The sequence below is a fragment of the Amblyomma mixtum genome, chromosome 5, assembly GCF_055824585.1.
Source record: "Amblyomma mixtum isolate Tamu chromosome 5, ASM5582458v1, whole genome shotgun sequence".
In the NCBI taxonomy this organism is placed as follows: Eukaryota; Metazoa; Arthropoda; class Arachnida; order Ixodida; family Ixodidae; genus Amblyomma; species Amblyomma mixtum.
Window position 1 is genome coordinate 99,507,609 of NC_143016.1, and position 21,191 is coordinate 99,528,799.

The following is a 21,191-nucleotide window of genomic DNA, read 5'->3' on the forward strand; positions in this document are numbered from 1 at the left end:
GCCTCACCGCACTTTAGGCCAACAAAGAGCCCCCCTGAATCTTTCTTCCTCAAACACAACCATGTTTTGACAGCCAGATCAGTTTACCTAAGTGCCACAAGTGGCGCACAGTCAGCTAACCACTTGGGTTTGGATGTACTAAGGCAGTGAATTTCGATACATGGAGTGCATGGAAAATTGCACAACCAGTATGATAAAAGAGCTTGATACCATGGAGTAAGTAGTATTTCCAGTACCTGAATCAAATCATTGTGGGTGGTAAAGCGCGAAACAGATGAAAGCACAAAAGAAAGAGACACCACAGACGAGAGCAGTGCTCGTCTATGGTGTCTATTTCTTTTGTGCTTTCGTCTGTTTCGAGCTGTACCACCCACATTGAACTTTTACCAACTTGCCCAGTAATCCAACCTAAACCAGAACCTACTGTAATAATGCACATGCCTGTTTTCTAGCATGAGGTAGGTGTAAAAGAAGCAAGCAGTCTTAGTTATAAGCTCATGTTGGAATGCAATTATGTCCAAAGGAAAGCTATAAAGAAAGCAAAATGCAGTTCTCTAAAATAAACGTCAAACTGCACCAATGCTATTTCCAGTGTTTTAGCAAACCAGCAGAAAAGCAAGGCTATGCAAAAGACCAAGTCAGAAGAATCAGGCAGATGGTGCAGTAAAAGGCACTGACCCCCTCTTGATGAGATCGATGACCTGCGCATATGAACGCCCTGTGACAGGCTGCCCATTGATGGAGACGATGCGGTCACCCGTGACAAGGCCGGCCCGTTCAGCCGCACTTCCAGCTTGAACCTCGCGCACAAAAATGGTGTCCATCGCCTCCTGCTTGTGCTGGTCCCAGCTCGGGTCTGTAATGGCCCCAAAGGACAAAACTGCACTTCTGCTCTGTCATGCACACACACCTTCCTGTCTGAACTATTAATGCTGGCTCTATACACAACGTGCTTTCCTCATTCACTTGCGGTATTAAAAAAAAATTAAGCCGTACTGAGCTAATTAAAAAATTTACAGCAACTCAACGCATCTAATACCACACGTAGTGAACAGTCAGTAACGCAGCCAAAATCTCAGGAGAGTTGCACACTTCTGAAGCATGCAGGAAAAGGCACAGCGAGAGGAAAAGTTTTGCTTGCAGACTACACCAAGTGCATTTCAGACAGGTAGCACAAGGGCACCGCAATATGATTTACACTTAGCCTCAGAACCCTCAGCCCTTGAACAAAAATATCGGTGCAAGTTTAAGAACCCAACGAGGTCGAAATCTATTCGCAGCCCTCCCCTGCATATGCCTCGAAGCCTATAGTGCTGCTCTGCCACAGAGAAATATGTTAAGCCTTAGAGCAAGTTTGAGGCATTGCAACACATAATGTGCCACATCACTGTGGGAACAGCACAAAATGCATGACGGCAACAAAGCCATTCCTTGCTCACAGTAGCACAACGGAGTTTTCGCTCACCCCATATGGATGTCATGCAAAGCAATTTCTGCTACCTGTCAGATAACTCATTTCCTCAATCTGAAGACCCTCTAACAGGCAAAAGCCAAAAGAAAAGAATAGAAGAAAGGGTGAGAGAATTCCTTCCTCAGCATAGCTACTACAGGCTTAAACCAATCAAAATTGATAAATAATGGCTGAAACTCTGAACGTAATTTTAAAGCATCTTTATTTTTTTTTATTTTTTTTAAGCAAAGCCTTGTTTCTATATTCCACATGGTAAAGAAAAAATGTATCATGCTACATGCTAGAAAGAAAGCAGCTTGTTACTCACCTACAACTGTTGGGTGTTTTCCTGCTAACCGGGCAGCCTGCAGGAAAGAGAAGAAGTGTCACACAGGCTGCGGCTAAAGGCAGGCTGTTTAACCACCACATCTGAGGCCTAAAATCGGCATGATATGAGCTGAATTTCCCCCAATATCAGTCGATAACTTTTGCAAGCATCTTGCCATCTACAGGGTGGGGTACGTATTTGAGAATAAATATTATACGTGACACATCATCCTGTACATCATAGTTACAAATCCCTTTTTGCAGCCATGGGTAAGCACGGCAGAGCTTCAGCTAACTCAGGAAATCAAGAGACATGCAGTCATTATCTCCTTGGATGTAGGACACCCCGATTCAGAGATCGCTACATTCCTGAAGGTTGCCCTGTCATTTGTTTTCAAAGTACGGAAAGAACTGGAGACTGCCAAGGTAACGCGGACACTGTTTCCCAAAAGAAACGACACTGTCGAAGTTCTGGCACTCTTAGGTCACCCGAATTCATCAATCGCATCCAAAGTATCATTGAAGAGGACCCCGAAAGTTGATGAGATCCTCGCCAAGGAAGTGGAGGATAATGAGGCCACTATCACACGTGTCACTCATGAGGACGTTCGGTACAAGTTATATGTTATGCAGAAAGCACAGTTCCTGTCCGGGAAAACCAAGGAGAGCCGCCTGACCAAAGCCAAGCACCTTCTGGACAAAACCCAGAGTCAGTGATGTTGCTTCCACTGAGGTATTGAATGCGGTTGTGAAGTTCTGGATTATTGCTGTAGCACGTGGGAGGCCGTACGTTTTTCAGCAAGGTTCCACATCATCCAACACAGCCCATACAACTCAAGAATGGATGGCAGAAAATCTCCATGACCATGTTACTCCGAACCTGTGGCCTCCTAGCTCCCCAGATGTCAACCCAGTGGACTACTGCACATCGGGCGTGGTTGAGAGGGAGTCCAATATGCAGCCACAAAACACCATTGCAGCTCTCGGAGTAGCTGTTGTTGATGCAATGTCTAACATTCTGAAGATACATCTCATCACTACTTGCGGTCGGTTTCAACAACATGCAGTCTGTTGTTGCTGCTGACGGCTGTTTCATTGAATTATTGAATTCAGAATGTGTATGGCCACTTGTACAAAATGTTAAAAGATGATAAATGACCTGTCTGCATTTTGTGCCTCTGCTTGCGTGTGCACATAACGTTGTTCTCCAATACCTGCCACGCCCTGTATATGCGAGCAAAGTACCCAGGACCACGGCAAATTTTTTTTCAACTGCGAAGTTTCTATGAAAGCTATACAGCTTTCCTTTGCAGCCGTTTGGCTGTGCTTGGGCATATGCTGATGAGCAGTTACTCGTTTATTGAAATCTCATATATCCGTATTTGCCCATGTACTATAAACAGTCAGGTTCGCCTGTAGCGATAACTGAAAAGCAAATTACCATATAAAACTAAAACGACATGTGCCACTGAAAGTGGCATTATTTTTCTTCTCAAGCTGAAACAAATCCTTCATAATCACGACATGCCAGGTACGGCATTTCAAGGTCGCGGTAATCTCTTGGCCCCTTACATGCACCACAACTACAAAAGCCACCACTCTGCCAATATCTTTGCAACAGACAACAATAAAGAAATACCATGGATTAACAAAGCTGGAAACTACAATGAACACACAAGTGGCAGCGATAAATTGGGTTGAGAGAGGAACTCGCCTTGATGGTGTCGGGAGGGTAAACCACAAAGTGCCGCAGCGTGAAGCCCAAATCCTCGTTGAGGCTTGACCGCTCCAGCACCACCGTCCTGAGCCCATGCCATGCTTTGTCGTCCTTGGTTTCCTTCTTGCCTGCAGCCTGATCCTGGACATGCAAAAATAATACGCAAGGAAGGGACAATCTCTCTCTCTCTCTCACACTCACCCACATGCATGCATGCACGCATGCACATACACAACACACACAAAATCCGTAACTTCGTTCAGCCACAGGTTCACCCAGAGAGTAGCCATATACCAGAACGGCCAATCATTAGCTATTATTAGGCCAAAGTTCGACATTACCTCTGTCAACCCAGCCTTGCTTCTGCCACAACCCTGTTTCTACCTCATTTTTCACTTTTCAACAAAGCCAAGGTTAAATAGCAATCTTTTTTTTTCTTAATGACAGTGATCTAGTTTTGACGTATGGTTTTTGTCACTATTAAGAAAAAACAAACAAAAGATATCTGAACCAAATCATTGTCATGTATATTGCATTACCTGTGTGCCCTTATGACAATAGCAAAACTTCTGAATTATGCAGGCTTCTATTAAGTGAGCACAAAGTTAGCATACACCAAAGAAAACGTTTTCAAGTTCTCGCCTCACATCAGAAAGTGCTACACACAGCAAGCAGCTGATGCCATATGCCCCCAGTTAGAAAGTAACTGACATCAGTAATGATTTACAGGTGGGGGGCTTACTTGATTTGTCCAGGAAGAGATGTCACCTTCTCCACCTTTGGACACCATGCTGTCCACCAGTGGCCCTAAGACTAGAAGACGCTACGCATCCCTCCCCATCCTGCGCAAAAGAAAAACAACACAAACGTGAATGGCACTGGCCTCCTCCCGACGAGAAAGCATATACTTTCAGCAAATGAAGATTAAATCTGATACAAAAATTAGTTGATAGAAAGCACCTGCAGCTGCAACTGATTGCATCAGAAAGAAATGCAGCAAAAAAGCACGATGTTTACAACATGAAAATGCCATTGAATGTTGTCCGCGTTGACAACTCGGCCCTTTGCAATTCCTAGGCAATAAAAATGTAAAAGGAAATCATAGCAATAACTAACAAAGCCAAAAAATCGTGTAATTAAAAACTAGCAAAGTAAGCAAGTTTCAAGTTACACAAATCATTTTTAAATGTCTTCTAAATGCCTTAAAACATCAGACCTGCAAACATACTTCATACATGCAGTGCATAGATGCCAAATACCAGAATCACTCAATAGTCTATACTGATTTAGCAGTCTGCGCATTAAAATTTTAGGTTGTTCTGCCACCTGGGTTATCTTTTGCACTTGATCATCTCTGTAAAAGCAGATGCAGAAAATACGGTTTCAGAAACAAGTTGGAAAACAATTTGTGTAATACTATGCTGGTTTCAGATTCTTTTGCACTAGAAGAAAAGCAAATGACATCAGTACTCTCTGCATCATATATAGCAGACTAGGAATTCTTGAGATAACCATGGCTTTCCAGGACTAAACTGCTCTTCCTGATACAAAACTAGACAAGATCTGAAGTGCAGACAAGAAACAGAAGCTGTGTTGATCAGACCAACAACCTTAACAAAGCAATGAAATCAGGACTTATCTTGAAAACTTTCTCTGTTATTTCAAACAATTGGCACTCGCCAAAAAAGCAAAAATGCACAGTTACAAAAAAAGAAAAACTAAATCTAAATGTCACCCACATTTTGTACTTTTTTTGGGAAAAATGCCAACACGAGTAGTGCTGAGCATCAAATAAACGTTCTTTTAAAAAACAAACTAAATTTCATTTTTGTAAGGGAAAATAAATCAAAAGCTATATCCACAAAATAAAAAGAGTGGACAATTTAGTCTTAATTTTTCATGCAAAACAAAGCCATAGTTCACCTGTACTGGCAGGAAGACGTGCACGCTTGTGTTCGTAAAAATTGCACTATTTGAATGGTAATAAATAAGAAATACTTTGCATTTTAAGTCAGCAGTTGCAGTGAGCTCTGACGCCAAACATCATTCCTGTACCACGAAGCCTATTGCACGACGTGCAAGAGAGCAGCTAACTAAAGTAGAGATAACAATAAAGAACACGTGCATGTGATGTGCATGACCAGGATGCAATAAACCGGCTAGTGTTTTTGAATGTACGAGAGAGGTGATAGACATCCCAGTTATTTACACTAATTCACTACCTGCTGCAAACTCATAAGCACTTACTCAGTGCTTGATTAATTTATACTTTATTTTTCACCTTGTAGGAGCAATTCAAACTATTTAAACATAAAAAAAGCAAATATTAAAAGGGATCTGCCCATTATTTTCATACAAGTCTGTCAAGTGTAAATGTAGTTCCACTAGACGCTGCAATAACTCAGACAGAAAACTTAAAAAAAAAAAAAACAGAGAAGAGAATGTCGGCTGTGCAGCACTAGTAGTAGTAGTAGTAGTCAAAGAACAAAAGAACAGTGCCTGCCTGTCACAGGCCCTTTGGAATGAGGGCCAAGCGAGTAAATCACAAAGAGAACGACGACACACTTCAAGGAACAGGACACGCATGCCGGTCACCCCCCCCCTCCGGCTGCTGCTTTTGCAACCCTGACTCACTCAGGAATTTTCCAAACTGCGTTTGGCAACTGCAAACAACACCCTGAATGACAGGCAGGCGAAAGGTGCTTGCACTCCCTTCCCTCCTCATTCCACTCTCCCAGGCAAATGACAATGGACGCACACGCACACACACGAGCTGCACAAGGGAGCGACAGGGATCATTTCCTCCTTCTCCCCCCTTTCCTTCTGCCGAGCTGGGCAAAGAGAGCCATTGTCGAGAGCAGTGGAGACCCTGCACGAGTTGTAATGACCCTGCGCCTGGACAAAAATAAACAAAGGCAGTGCGCCAGGCCATGAAGTGGAAGGGCGGACCAAGGGGAAGGAATACAGGAGCATGCCGCAAGCAAATGGCCTCACGAGGGGCAGGCCGCCGGAATGCTCCTGCAGCTACCGGCACAGAAGGCAGCAGAGGCCCATAGTGGCAAATGGGGTCTCGCCTATAACCTGAATAAACTGTTTCGCTGTCCCGCTACTAGGAATTAAAGGCGGCATAAGAAGTACTTTAAAGGCATCTGAAAGTTACAACAATGCCAAAAGGTTCTTTGTGTGGCTTTTGTAGGCTACTAGCGCTTTCTTTGAACAATTTCAAGAAGGATTCGGAGCTGCGTCATACGCAAACACTAAAAGTCAGTTGTGCACATTAGTGCACATCAGGTACCCATTCGTGGATTCCGCGTCGTAGTCGGCGTAACACGCCACCTGACAACCGTGGCAGGTAGCAGCCCAGCAAAACGCCACCTGCTATGCATATTTGCATTACCAACTACCGTAATCGTCTCGTCAATTTTTCTCCTCGTAAAGAATGCAAGAAATAAATGGGAATTGATTCTGCTACCTCAGGACTCACATTTCCTTTATTATTATTATTATTATTATTATTATTATTATTATTATTATTATTATTATTATTATTATTATAAATGCTATTTCCACCATCCTGAATGTCATTAGTATCAAACTGATCAGGCCAAAAGACACTATTTAAGAGCATACTGTGGCAAATTTCTCAAGCATACAAAGAAATTACCAAACGTATTCACATCTTCATGGCTGCGAAGTTCTGACGAGCCAGATAGCTGCCAGCCATATCGGGTGGCATAAAATAAGCTTCCGTCAGCTTGCATAACATGAATTTCCCAGATGGTGCATTTCTCCAACACGTCATGAACAGATCTCTTACAGTTCACGACAGAGTAGTCACTGTAAAATCTAGGTCCTTTTGCTTCCTTTCCTTTTTGTGTATGTAGTTGAGCTCCCCCAGACTGTCCGTGATATACCATGCTTACATTTGTTTATTTCTTCTAGCATTCACGATCCTTTCTCTCTGTAACAAGTTTTCATTTCGTCTACTTATAATGCACTGCTCTTAAGCTTTCTTCTGTCCTTGAATTTTTAAAGTTTGTTTTGTTTTCACACTTTATTCTCCTGACTGTAAGCGCCTAATGCCTGCTACTCACTTGTATATAAACTAACTACTGTCATATGTTATCAATCTCCCCTCCCCCAGTGTGATACCCTAACTTTGGGGTCTTATCACCTTATCTAGTAAAGCCAGTATCTAGTAGTAAAGCAGTAAAGAAAGTATCTAGTAGAACCAACAAAAAATTCTTCCACTTAGATCGAGATAAAGCATTCAACTCATTACAGTTGGTCCTGCTTCCATGTAACTTCACGCATACATGATTTTGCCTTTGAAGTTCAAGTAAAGTACCTGCTACTAAAGGAAGCGAAAAAATGTTCCTTCTGTAGCAAAGTTGCCAAATTTTTCAGTACAAGGATAAATGTGCATACAGTACTCCACACTGTCCAAACTGGGCATGCAAAGAGACAGGCCAAGTGCTGGAAACACTGCTTAGCCATACAGAGGGGCTGCAACTCTAACTCCTGAGTGTCACACCGTTAAAACAGAGAGAAGGATTGGTCTTGCTAGTGGTAAAGTATACAAAAATTTTATAAAAGCACTGTAACAAAGGACAGAACTGATTTCATACACATTATTATGAAGCAACTAGAAGAGTAAGCAAACATGCAAACCAGCGTTTAGTGTTAGTACAGCTTGTCACCTTGGCTGGTGCCCACTAAGGGGAAATTCCTACAAGAACGTAAACCCGAACAAGAACTACCACTACACCAAACCAACAAGCCTTGTGCACTTCACGAATCCAAGATAAGCCATGCACTGGGGCAGAGGCATTTATGGGCAAGTCGGCCACACAAATGGTAAATAGCGGACCTTAGGAAAACGTGCTACGGCTGACAGAACAGCACCAAGACAAACGCCATAACAACTCAACCTTCTGGCAGAAGATATGGAGAAGGCGATAGCTACAAGATAGGGGTGTTGGAGGCAGAATCAACATTACTGATACAGTTGATGATATGAGAGCCAGCCGAGTTTCCCTTGTGCTCCATGGCCCGATACAAAACAAGAAAGGTCAGATTCCTCTCAAGGGACAAGCAAGATTCCACTGTACAAACTTTCTCCCTTTCGGCTCTCTGCTGCCGAAAGAATACTGCACCAATACTGCACCATCCATCCAAAATAAGAAACGCCTCATAAATAACAAAACATTTATACTGAAACCGACAAGCCCTCGCACCCTTTTCGCCAAGCACAACAAGCTTATGGAATATCTCTGTAGAAAGTGCGGAGTACGGTGATGTTATATACCAGTTGCATAAGTTAAACAGTAGCTCCAATAATGACTACATTTCGAGCAATGCAGATGTTACACACATACTGAGATTTGAAAAGAGCACTGACGACCACATCTACACAAAGCCCAGGACCTGAGAAGCAGATTCAAAACCTCATACGTGACAAGCGAAGCTCTAGGGATTACTCATGCTGCCAAGGCCAATGCAAGCTGTGTGGCTGTAGCACATAAGGACAGGCTAGGAAGCACAACAGCAGCAGGCTCCCCCAGGAGATCTCCTACTGACAATACCCTCAGCGTGGAGACAGGCTTCTTTCCAATCACCCAAGATCCTCCTACCGAGCTCCCCACAGCCATTCATTTTGCCTGTCCGTGCTACCGACAGGCAGTTTGCCTGTCAGATCTTTGAGTGTGAGCCAAGAGTGTCAATCAGGCATGACCCCAAAAGCATGCAACACAAGCGACAGAGGCAACCTTTTGTTCTTGGCAGTAGGTGCTGCAGGTAGGTGCGGCCACAGCCATGCAGGATGTACGGTCAAGCATAAGGATCAGTACTTTTCTTCCAGTCTAAAAGCAGTCTCTTTAGCCATAGTCAAACAGGCCACAACGATGGCATGTGGCCATCTAGTGAGTGAAACTTGACCCACAATAAGAATTAATGAGGAATACCTGCACAATAAAATGACAAAGAAACATCAAAAGCCTGTGCCTTGCATTCGGCACATGCATTAGGCCCATATCCTCGAATACGGTTCTATTTAACAAAACGTTTTGCTGGGCAAGTTGGAAGTAATTCATATTGTGGACACGCGCAAAACGGTTCTATTGTACGGCAAACATTAGCTGGACAGCCTCCTTTGAAGGGTGTCTGCCGCTTCGCTCTTGAGTTGTATCTGACAATAACAGCCTGCTACTTCCAACCATGTGGATCGAGTATGATAAGAGAAAGGCTTATAACGAGTGACTGCACTTGAATACAGACCGTGCATAGGCCCTCTAGCTAGTACGCAGCTTTTGTATGAACTTCCTAATGAAAATTAATGTCCTCGCCTGGGAAATGTGATGCTGAGTAGTTATAAGTATCTGAAAAATTGGGTCTGTTCCTACTTTCTCTATGTACCACAGTTGAGAACAACTTAAAAAAAAAAAAAAAGCAGCATATGGGCCCCAAAGCCCTCAAATGAATCATGACATTGTGGTCAACCTCTTTACACCTGCTAGGAACGTAGATGAGATCTCGCGCAAGAAGATACAATATAAGGTTTGCCACGATGTCGTAACAAAGGGCATAATGCTGCTTCGGCCTCAAGTTTTATCTGGCTAATCCACTCAAGAATGGAAAAAAAAGGGGGGCGCCAAGAGTAGCCCACCAAAAGTAGCCCGCACACTTGTGCCCCAGTAGATGCCGGAGATACGCTTATGGTAGAATGAAAATACGCGCGCTCCGGTTTCTGGGCCTGCAGCTGCAGCCCCATGCCGGCGGGCCGCCGGCTACCTGCCCCCTCTCCCTCCGGCGGCACCGACGCCGGCCGGCCGTCATCATCCGTGCGCGCACATGCCGCCGATCTCCCGAGGCGACTGGGTCAGGCTTAAAAATAAACCACCACCACCTCCCAACACCGCGGCGGCGGCGGCAGATACGTGCTGCCGGTGGCTCTTCACTTGTGCACCCCCCCCCCCCCCCCCCTCGCCCTTCTTTTTAGTCTCCGCAATCTTGTTCGTCTCGCGCAAGACTGCTCTCCACAGTCCGACCCCCATCGCAGCGGCAGAAGTAGCAACGTTTTCGGCCGGGCATCCGCGAGCAGCAGGCATGCGCCTCTCACCGCTCGCGCCTCACCCCGCCGCCGTTCTCTTCCCTCCGAGTGACTGGCCCGTGCGCCCGGCTTCTCCGGTTACGCATGCGACGTCGCGACACACTCCTGTCGCGAATCGGGGCCATTCCCCCACGTCGGCGGCTGGCCGCTGGCGGGCGTCTCGTTTCTCACCTGACCTTTCGCACCGCCGCCGCGCGCGGGGGACGGACAGGACACCGCGCTGCTGCTCGTGCTCGCGGTTGTTCTATTTCCGCACTCGCACTTCTTTCGCGTGCAAATAAGCAGCACTTCTTCTCCAGCCAAAAATTTACCCCAAAAACTACTTTCATGGGAATGACAGTCACATATTTCCGGGCACGCGCACATTTAGCAACACCAAAGCATATTTGAGGAAAGCAGCCTTTTCGCGTTTTTTGAGGCTTTATGAGACCGTCCAACACTGCTTTCAGACAAAAAAGTCACGCCCCGATGAAAGGACTCCAAATGAATTAAAGTGACTGGAACACGTTCCAGCGACTTTAAAATGAACGAAGGCGACATGCCCTCTGGCGGAAGTAATAGGTGGAAATTGTACATATCCGTCTCCAGAACCGGACCATCCCCCTTCGAAGAGGCATCAATTATGCACGGTGAAAACTGCGGCGACGTTTGGATATTCACAAACTGAACATGCCTTTGTAATATATGCCTTCCTCGTGTCGCCTCCGACAGCGCATGCAAGCGGCAAGCACGAAAGAGAGTCACATACGCGGTTGCTGCCATGCTGCCACCAGACGCAAAAGTGCTGTTAAATTCACTGCGCTGCAGAACGAATGTCCGGTGGACATCCAGACGAAAATAGATGCATGTATGCGCTCAATATTACTTGCAATGCGTACGGAGTGAACGTGATGAGGATTCCGCTTAACAGTAAAAACACTCTGGAGCCCAGCCCACCCGGGTCTGGTTGGAAACGAGGCCGCCCACAGGCTCGCCCAATCCTCTTTACCCCGGGGAGCCGTGGACACCTCATACGAGTTCAGCACTAAAGAGGAAACCAACATCTTTAATAGCATCACAGACAATCAGAAAAACAGCGAAAGGATCTATCCTCCTTCGGATAGATCGCTTAGCTCGGCTGAGGCCTATGACTGGAGAAGACTCCAAGCTAGAAACTTCGCATCCCCGCTCTGGAGGAGCTGGACAGGAGGTGACACGAGGGAGGATGCGGAGGTGTGCGAGTTCTGCGGGCATACCGCTACACTCGAACACATACTATGGAGATGCCCCAGTGCCCCAGGATACGGCAGAATTAGTAATGCAGAGGAATGGGAGACCATACTCAGAAGTGCCGACCTTAGCATACAACGATACGCTACCCGCCTGGCAGCAGAAGCTGCGCGACTATATCGTTGCTAGAATTCCAGCTGCGACGCTGCCCCTCCCCGGGCGCCTGCGTGCGGACCCGGAGGGGCACGGGTCTTCTTCTGGCGGAAATAAAGTTTCTTCACCTCACACTTGTGCAGAGCATCCAAGTTGCACAAACGCTGGGTGTACATTGTTCTTGACATTAACGGGCAAGTGTGCAAATTTCCAGAAGAGCTGGACTGACACTGCTTCACGAACTTCTCCCCAGCTTCGGTCACAGCTCCTGTGTTGTAGCTCGATAATACTGAGCTCGATAGTGCGTGCTCGCGGCCAGAATTAGACATTCCGCACGGACAAGCAAGCGACGCAATTTATCGGTCATCAGAAAATTACGCATATCTTGACACTAATACGTATGTAGAGGCCGATTTAGAATTCGCAGTGCGACGTCCCGGGCCGGATATTGTTGGGACCAAGATGGGAGATGCATTGCCACCAGGCGTTAAAGAGCACCGGCTTATCCTCGCACCACAATACTCAACAGGTAGTGATAAAGAATGGTCACTGTTTCCTTGGCTTGCAATTGCGCCTGAGGGTGTCCATAACACCCCCCCGCATTTTTTCACTTATATATAACTGCGTTAAATAAGTGGAACAAATTGTTTCCACAGACTTCTCCCTCAGGGTGAAAACACCACACGATACCAGCTCTTATTACATTTAAGACTGCGTTGGGGATTTACAGAGGGTTCAGCAACCTGCACGGAAATACGGTCGTGAAAGCTCGCTGCAGAGGCGCCAGCGACCCCACCTGAGCGGTCCTCGATTAATGTGCTTTGATGCCGCTGCCACAAGCACCATAAAAAGCAGTTGTTGTTTTTTACTTCTTCCTATCACTCATCCTTACTTCCTTACTTCTCTCATCTCTGGGCTCCCGTCGCATCGTTATTTCCACAAACTGCATTCGTGCTAGCCAGGTCACAAGGCCACGGCAGCTTTTATCGCCGTCGGGACCTGAACAAACTCGTTCTTTGCAACAACCCGAACGACGTCCGAAGCAGGCAGTGAAGCGGCGTAAAAAGCGAGGTCTACTTCGTTACCCAGTCAAATTTATGCGACGGCCCACGCGCATCTGCTCGCCCGCGTGCGCACGCAGTGCCCGCGTTTCTTAAAGCTCGCACCGGGCCACCTATCGGTCGTCCGGCCATCACCTCACTTTTCCGCGAATTCGCGCGAGCACGGAGCCCCCCAGAGCTGAAGTGGAGGTGCAGCGACCCGGTTCATTAAATCGAGGTTCACGTGAACACCAGGAGTGCACGACAGCCCATGACAGAATTGAATTTTCCCGGGGGTTTTCCCCCTTCCCCTCGCCTAACATGCCCATACACAGAAATGGGAAGGCCCCGTGGTGCTGGAGCCCGCACTATTCTGTCGATGAGAAGCAAAACAGCGTGTGGCACCAGCAAGGGGGCGATGCGCCAGCATACGGCTTCGGTGCAGATATAGTGCCTAGAAGTGCAGACCTGTCCATATACGAGAAAACCCGGCGGCGTGTGTTAGTTTGTTAGTGTGTACTCGCATATGGTAAACAAAATCCCAGCGATGGTAATAAAAATAGGGTAACGTCATCAAGCGGCTGTAGGACGCACGCGGCAAACCGACAATCATATACGTGTTCGTTCGTCTATATATGTAAACCCCCACTGGCTAATTTCGATGTGGCGCCAGTTTTCCCGACTACATTCGTACCAAATTTGTGAGCAACCGTTCGTCGTACATAGTTCCGGCTGATGTCACACGATTTCTCGTTGCATATAGCTTGAACCGACGACATATGCACCTTCAATTGTATGCCTTCCCAGACACTACCTCTTCCCTCAAGAATCTTATGCTGAATTCCAATGGCAGATCGAGACCGCTCCGTCGGATCGCGTACGGAGCGCGTCGGAGCGCGTAGATTTGCCACCTCCCAGTTTGCGATTGGAATGCCAGTGATCCCTCGGGAGCGCGACGCCAGCGCCGCAGCGGCGACAGCGGAAACTAGGCGCGCCGCCGGAGCGGACGCCCTGCTAGCTTCGTGTTCGAGTGCGACAGGAGTTGCGCGAGGCGCGATCTCCGCGTTGACAGACGCCGTCTCGGCGAAACAAAAAGGAAGTAGTACGAAGGCCGTAATGTAAAACCAAAACCAAAGCGTATGTACAGGATGGTCCACTCTCCGTGAACACGCGAGTATGCGGCCGCGGTCTTCGGAGAGCCGGTGAGCCTGTCCCTACCGTTCACGAAAGAAGTGGCGGACGACGCGCAGGCAAGTTGCTCGCTGCTCGATTTTCCAGCCTTGCGACTGCGAGACGCAAGCCGCTGAACCAATCAGCGAGACAGTCGAGCTTTCGGCAACGACGCCGCCCGCGGACACGCCGAGCGACGAACTGCGCTGCCCCCCCGGCCAACGTTCTCCCTGGCTGCCGTAGTCGTCGCTAAGCCTAACTGTTTTTCATCGATGCCGCAGCTGAGGGCGCTTCGGAATTGGCCAGCGCTGTAGTAAAGGTGCTACTCGCGTCACCGTTTTACTGTGTTCTTCGTCTCATAATAAAATAAAGACATGATCGATTTCTGCGACGCCTCCAACAGCGGAGCTAGCAGACAGCAGGCCAGCCGCACTGGGCATCAGGAAGAAATTTGCTTGTATCGCAGTTATCACTTCTACCAGCAACTCGGTATTGGCCAACGATCCTCAAAAATGATTCATTTTTTACATTCCTCTACTCCAGGGCTTGTTATGAACGCGAACAAAGAATATTAGCGCATTTTTCTGACGCCGGCGGCAGGCATATACAGGTCGGCAGCTTCACACTCGCTGTCCGTTTCAGATGAATCTTCACTGCTGGACTCTGAGCTTTCAGTGCCCGAGTCGGAACTGTCACTTCCATGAAGCAAAATTAGTGCCGCACGGCTCGAAGCAAGATCATTGCCGTCCACTGTTGACTGGAGAGTGCCCGTCTGTCCCGGCTCGCCCGGCTCACCACGTAGCGACGACAGGAACGAAGCGGCTGCTGCCGGTCGCGACAGGAAGCAGACGCGGCGGAAAAGAAAACGTCACGCGAGGTTCCGGTCAAATCCGCCGATTTCGGCAGATCAAGAATCGCTGCTCCACGGAGCGATCCGGGATTTACGCCTGATCCCGATCTGCCATTGGAACATACAACCCGCGCTCCCATTTTACCATTGGAATACGACTGATCCAAACCGAGCAGAAAAACTTGATCCCGATCTGCCATTGGAATTCACCATTAGTTGAACCAAGGTTTGAGACAGTTAGTGCGTCATTCCCTTTCCGCAAAAACCAATTTTCGTATCAAAATTGTGGCGCAATACCGTTCGTCGTGCACCCCTGCAGGTGGTCACACGAATTCTTGTTGCATATAGTAGACGTCTCTTAAGTAAGGTTGGAGGATAGCTCGCGACAGGTATTCGAACCGAGTGTCGGGCCTTTGTGTATTCAGCGTTTGTGGAATCAGCGTTTCATTCCCTCAGTGTGCAACCTGCGTCGAGGCCGGATTAGCCTTCACACACGTAAACAGTCTCAAAACTGCTCTCTGAATTTCTCTCTGTTGTGAATCTCAGCTTTAACTGGAATCGCCTTTCCGAATCATGTCGCACAGACCTTTGCCCTCTTGAGTGGGAAAAGAACAAGCACGCGGCGCCCAAGATGAGCGCTTCCAAAACGCTGAAAAAACTGCTTGTAATGTGCCCACAACAGTGCACCCGGAAATGAAGCGAATTACGCTTTCGCGCAGCGTGCCGGCTTCCAGAGACCTTCGATCGACGAACTCAGTTGTTTACCGCGCCTGCGAGGCCCGCTCACGACAGCTGTGCGGCCGACCCTCGACAGTCAGCGACTCGCTGCAGCTACGTCCGCTCATATTCGCGGCATTACTTATTATTATTGCAGCGCACGCATACCACTCGACGAAGCGGGCAGCGCACCGATCCTGACGCCAGGCAATAAAAGAAACTGCCGCACTGTCAAGACCGCAAAGCCGTTGCGTTTTCCCCTCTCTCGTACTTCTGCTCCGAAGAGCAACAACACCGCCATTATCTGCTCCAAGAGCGGCCACTGAACGTCCCTGCTTGATAAACAGCCTCGCGCTTCTTAAAGCCCGCTCGCTTGTTCGTCTGGCAATTCGGGCACCAACACCAAAAAAGAAAAAGAAACGTCAAGGAAAAGCCGCGTGTCATATCCACAATGAGCCAGTCGGTAAATATCGTTCACGACCGGCGCATCGCGCCAGTATGCTTTTCTTTCTTTTTCTAACGCCGCATATTCTGTCGTCTGCGTCGCGCACAATTGGCCGCCATGTTGCCTTTTTCTTGCGCGGACTCGGCCACAAGCGGCGCGGCAGATTGCAGCGAAGAAGAACGCGTACGCCCGCGCTCGGCGATTTCACAGGCCCGCATGAAGAAAAAAAAAAGTGAAATAAAAAAAAATAAACGAACTGGGCGCCCAACGGATTATTCGACGGCGCGCTCGCGCGGCCCCCGGGGTCAATTAGATCGGAAGGCGGCCGCTTCCACAAGGAGTCCCGGCGTCCTTGACCTTTGTCCCGAGGGTGAGGCGGCACGGCGCGTGTCTGCGAAGCGAACGGGCCGGCTAGGCTCTCTACCGAGCTGTGCCACGCCGACGCCCCTTTTCTGCTCTTATTGGCTGCGTTTCCGTTCTTTGTACTTGTTTACTTCATAACCTGCCGTTCGTTCTGTTCTGCGCGCACGCTTCCCGCGTTGAATAGCCGCCGGCGCAAAAATGATCAGTCTCGGCGGTTCCGGACGTCAGAGCGTGGAACGATAAGCAGCCAAGGCATGCTGCGAGAGCAGCCGTGGGGGGCTTTTAATGTCCCGCATTCTCGCTAAACGGCATGCTTTCGCCGGCGAAGACACACCCAGTGCGTTGATCACACGGACAAGGTAATCAATATATACCCAGACTCCAGCGACATGTCTCAAAAGTAAAGAATTAGTTGTCGCGTCTCCCTGAAGTGACTAGTCGTGAACGTCGGGGAATATTTGTTCGCTTGTGTCGAAGACAGCAATCGCTGCCCTGAACACGACGCCCCAAGTTACGTTCGCCCCGAAAGTGCGCAATACGGACAAAAGCAGATAACTTTTCTTGTTTTTTGTTTTCAATCAAATACTGATCGACGACGCAATCAATACTAGCGCTCAAAATTGTGTCACTGCTTTCGTTACTGGCAGCTAATACCCCTGCCACACGGCAAATTTAATGTCATTCCCATCGAATGACATTCGTTCAAAACGACATTAGTTTGCTGCCACACGAGAAAATCTAATGTCATTCGATGAAAACGACATTAGGTATCGAATGAGTTCCCTGAACACATTCGCCTGCGACGTCCGAGCTAATGTGTTCCCTCGACACCAGAGGCTTGGTGAGAATATACACCGAAAAACACGATTACAAAAACGTCACAAGCACTGTAATATTTCCGCGTCCCTACGATTGTGCTGTCGTTCATTTATGTATATAACAATGCCAAATAGAATTGGAAAAAAATAAAACTCACTCTCGCTACCAGCCTTGCGTGGTTAACATTCACAACATGGCGACGCCCAGCTCACCCGCTTCGGACCGAATACTGTGTCGCCGCTGCATTTTTCGACGCGATAGCTTGCTCTAAACGGTTGTATTCGCTTTTATTTTGTGCATTCTCATCCCTCCGTAACAATATAGGTTTGAAATATCAGCCGCTTTTGAGATAAATTTCAGAATTTCTTGATGCTAGGCTTAACTATGCACGGCGTACACTGTCGTCATAGCAACGACCCCGAGCGAAGTATTTCTCCAACTTTGCACTAGAATCAACATTTTCATTTCATCCAATTGATTTACATTAAAAAAAAACAAAGCCTTCGAATGCATTCATTACTGCCGTTAATAAAAGAGAAAAACGTTTTTTTCGGCACTGAGTTCAGGAGGTTTGACTCGCTATCGTCTAGATGGCGCCACAGTATGTTATGCTTCTCGCGCGCTACGCTAGTCACACCCAACCACCGTGCTCCCTACTAAAACTGTAGTGAGGAGGGGCGGCAGTGCGCGCAAGGTGCGCCTGTAGCATGCGCAAAGCTTTTGCGGACGCACAGCTAATACTGTCTAATTTCACCATAGAGAGCATTTCACAATATGACGTCCGCCATTTGCCTGCCGCCGCTGGCCGAGGTTTGGCTTGGCTTGGACTTGTGGTGGATAGCAGTGATCAACACGTTATTGAAATCAACGTTTTTAGATCCCTCGCACAGCGCGCCTATCTAAATACGTTGATTAAAATGAGGATGAAGATTTTAGAATCGGTTTCCATTAGCAAAGCAATACTTTTTTGCAACGTATTGAAGCATACATCGAAATTTTTGTATGCTGTACTCACTGTACTCTCTTTCCATCGCAATCGCCATCATTTGCAAATGACATTAGTTTTTGCCGTGTAGCAGCGCGCAGAAAAAATGACATTAAGTCGAACAAATGTCATTCGATGAGAATGACATTAAATTTGCCGTGTGGCAGGGGTATAAGATAGATGCTTAACCCTAAGCAGGCGACGAAAGTTGCATTGTACAATTAAATACGAAGACTTTTTTTTTACCAAGCTAAGTACAGCTTTCGTCAAAACAATAGAGCCCAAGGGTTCCACTTCTGGGGCATGGTGATTCGCTACGCACCGGCAATGTTCCAGATCTCTCGAAGGTGAGATATGACCTCTCGTTGTCATCCCTCCCAACGTGTGCTATAGAGGAGCCCAACTACACGCAAAACCCTTGGCCCCTCTACTTTTGACAAAGGCTGTACTACACTTGTTACAACGCTGCTTTACTCTCTTTTTACCCCTTTCTGTTGAGAGTGTAGGCTCGCGACTCGCACGCAAGTAACCTCACCTGTGACGCAAACGGCCACCTCGAGACGGCGCTGCAGGTATCGCCGACTCATTCAGTAATAATCACCGTCGTCGTCAGCTAGCCACGCACTCCGGTGTTCGTATGAACACCCGGGAGGTCCGTGCGCATCATTACGCGGCGCGAAAGTCGACTTCTCCAGACAAGCAGCAGAACAAACGGTTCATTCTCTCTGCGGCAGCGTGACGTCCGAGAGACATCCGAAAGACGTGGGCGGCCTCTATATTCCGCGGCCGTCCACGAAACGTGTGCCAACTGCATGACGCGCGCCTGCCGGAAGCACGCGAGACGGCGGCAGCCGAGTCGCACAGCAGGCAACGCTTTCGAATCTCTCGCGCTATATTTCTCGCTCGAGGCTGTTCCGAGTGTGCGTCCCCGTGAATATACAGGCACAGCGTCGCGCAGGGGAAGAAAAAGACAAAAACGAACTGCAGCCCCATCTCTCTCTTCCGAAAGTCGACGAACGGCTTAGACCCCGAAGACACGGACACAAATTGGCCATTTTTATCCAGGTATATAGCTGCGCCCAACACCGGTTTCAAACCGGCTCGGCGCCGGTAACCATCCAAGCGAGTGCCCCTCTACCCGTATGCGTGCGCTGGATAAAAAGACCGGCGCCTGCAACGGTCTCCGCTCAGAACTATCAGCCGCGTCGCAAATTGGATATTTTTGGTCGTGAGCTCAACAAAGAAGTCGCGCCTGCGATGGCGTTTATACGAAACGTTTGTGGTCAGTTTCGACGTATAGAGACCGAAGGATACCGCGGACAACGAAGCCTTCAAGAACCGTTCACATCTGCTAAAAAAATTAAAAGGTCGCGAGTTTGCTATTGGGGCTGGCAATCGTCGGTCAATCATGAGTGAAACCCTCAATCACACTTGAATAGTCACATAAAAGTGAGGCAGGTGATTGAATACAGCAGATTCGGAAGTTGAGTGAGCAAATTAAAATATATTTTTTTTTATTTGGTGTTATGTTATTCTTGAATACATGACACGACGTGACAATAGCACCTCTCCAAACGCTGCAAAGCAAAGTTGTAAGAGGCACGGCGACTATGGATGACAAAAGAATATCCATATCAGTGCAATTCACCGTTTGCATTAGATAAAAGGGACACACAAAAAACGCACTATACACAATCTTCTATTTGAGACAAACTGTCCCCAAACTATCCTCACGTGCTGTGGACAGGGTGGTGAATTCCACAATGTGGCTGTTACGGACTTACAAATTACTCCATTTCAGTACCGCGGTTCTCTTTGAGAGCTCGAGACACTGCAAACGGAATTTACCGCGACGACTCTGTTACGAGCGTGCTCGTCTTGGCCGACAAAAAAAAAAAAAAAAAAACTTCAAAAGAAATATGAAGGGTATCCAAAGCCATGTTAAGAATGGGCAAAGCAGACCCTGCGTCGTGACATTGCTCGAGCAGGCACGGCAAGTGCGACACACGCGAGCGCATGGCCACCGCACTTCGCGAAGCGCTGTCGCCAAAAGCCGGCGAGAATCGACGTAAATATGCAAGCATACATGGCCTGTTCTGAAAGTAATAGGACTCATTTTTTTAAACAAAATTTATTCAAGAGAATAGTACAAACGATTACAATTTTTCAAGGTAGCACCCTTCCGCACCTACTCACTGCTGCTAATGAGTTTTACAATTTTCGTACGCCTCCAGGAACGCCTGGACCGGAATGTTGTTTAGCTCCCTCGTCACGGCCTGTTGAACTACCTCTACCGATCCGTGATGTTTCCCCTCGAGCGTCGATTTTATTCTCGGGAATAGAAAAAAGTCTGGCAGGGCCGTTGAAGAGAGGAGGTCGCTTGTACTGTGAACCCCTGTCGAAACGTCTCGTCACGCATAATCGTCGAGCGTTTACTGCATCAGCGATACGCGATCAAATTTTGAGTAAATCTTGGTAAAACGGGCAAAGAGACTCACAACATGATTAAGGAGGCCTACGGTGACGCTTCCATGGGTAGATCAGGTGTTTTTGATAGGCACAAGCTTTTCCGAGAAGGTAAGGAAAGAGTGGAGGAAGACGACCGCTTCAGACGCCCTTCGACCAGCAGGCAAGTCGAGGCTGTAGGGGGGCTAAGACAGCGTTGCCGCCCTGTGCGGGACAAAAAATCGGGGTCCTCATTCAGATGACGAAGATCCTACCGGTTGGCCTTTTCCTCATCTGACAACACTCCCGGCATCAACTTCGCGCACGCTTTCCTCATGGGTAAGTTTTCTGACACGATCCCAAAAACTTGGGTTTGAGGAATGCTCAAGTCAT

General features: G+C 47.7%; 1 protein-coding gene across 8 annotated transcripts in view; it reads right to left on the reverse strand.

Moving 5' to 3' along the window:
• LOC149343177 (rho GTPase-activating protein 23-like) overlaps nucleotides 1-21,191 on the reverse strand; it is a 90,178-nt gene that overhangs the window by 34,200 nt on the left and 34,787 nt on the right. For all 8 annotated transcript variants that reach the window (XR_016283100.1, XM_089545705.1, XM_089545703.1 and 5 more), the window contains exons 2-5: nucleotides 4,237-4,336; nucleotides 3,492-3,635; nucleotides 1,779-1,815; nucleotides 679-856 (exon numbers count right to left, since the gene is read on the reverse strand). Coding sequence is in view for 7 of the 8 variants with exons in the window: in XM_089545705.1 (XP_089401831.1) it covers nucleotides 679-856; nucleotides 1,779-1,815; nucleotides 3,492-3,635; nucleotides 4,237-4,284 (407 nt within the window). In the remaining variant the exon portion in view is untranslated. The remainder of the gene's footprint in view (nucleotides 1-678; nucleotides 857-1,778; nucleotides 1,816-3,491; nucleotides 3,636-4,236; nucleotides 4,337-21,191) is intronic.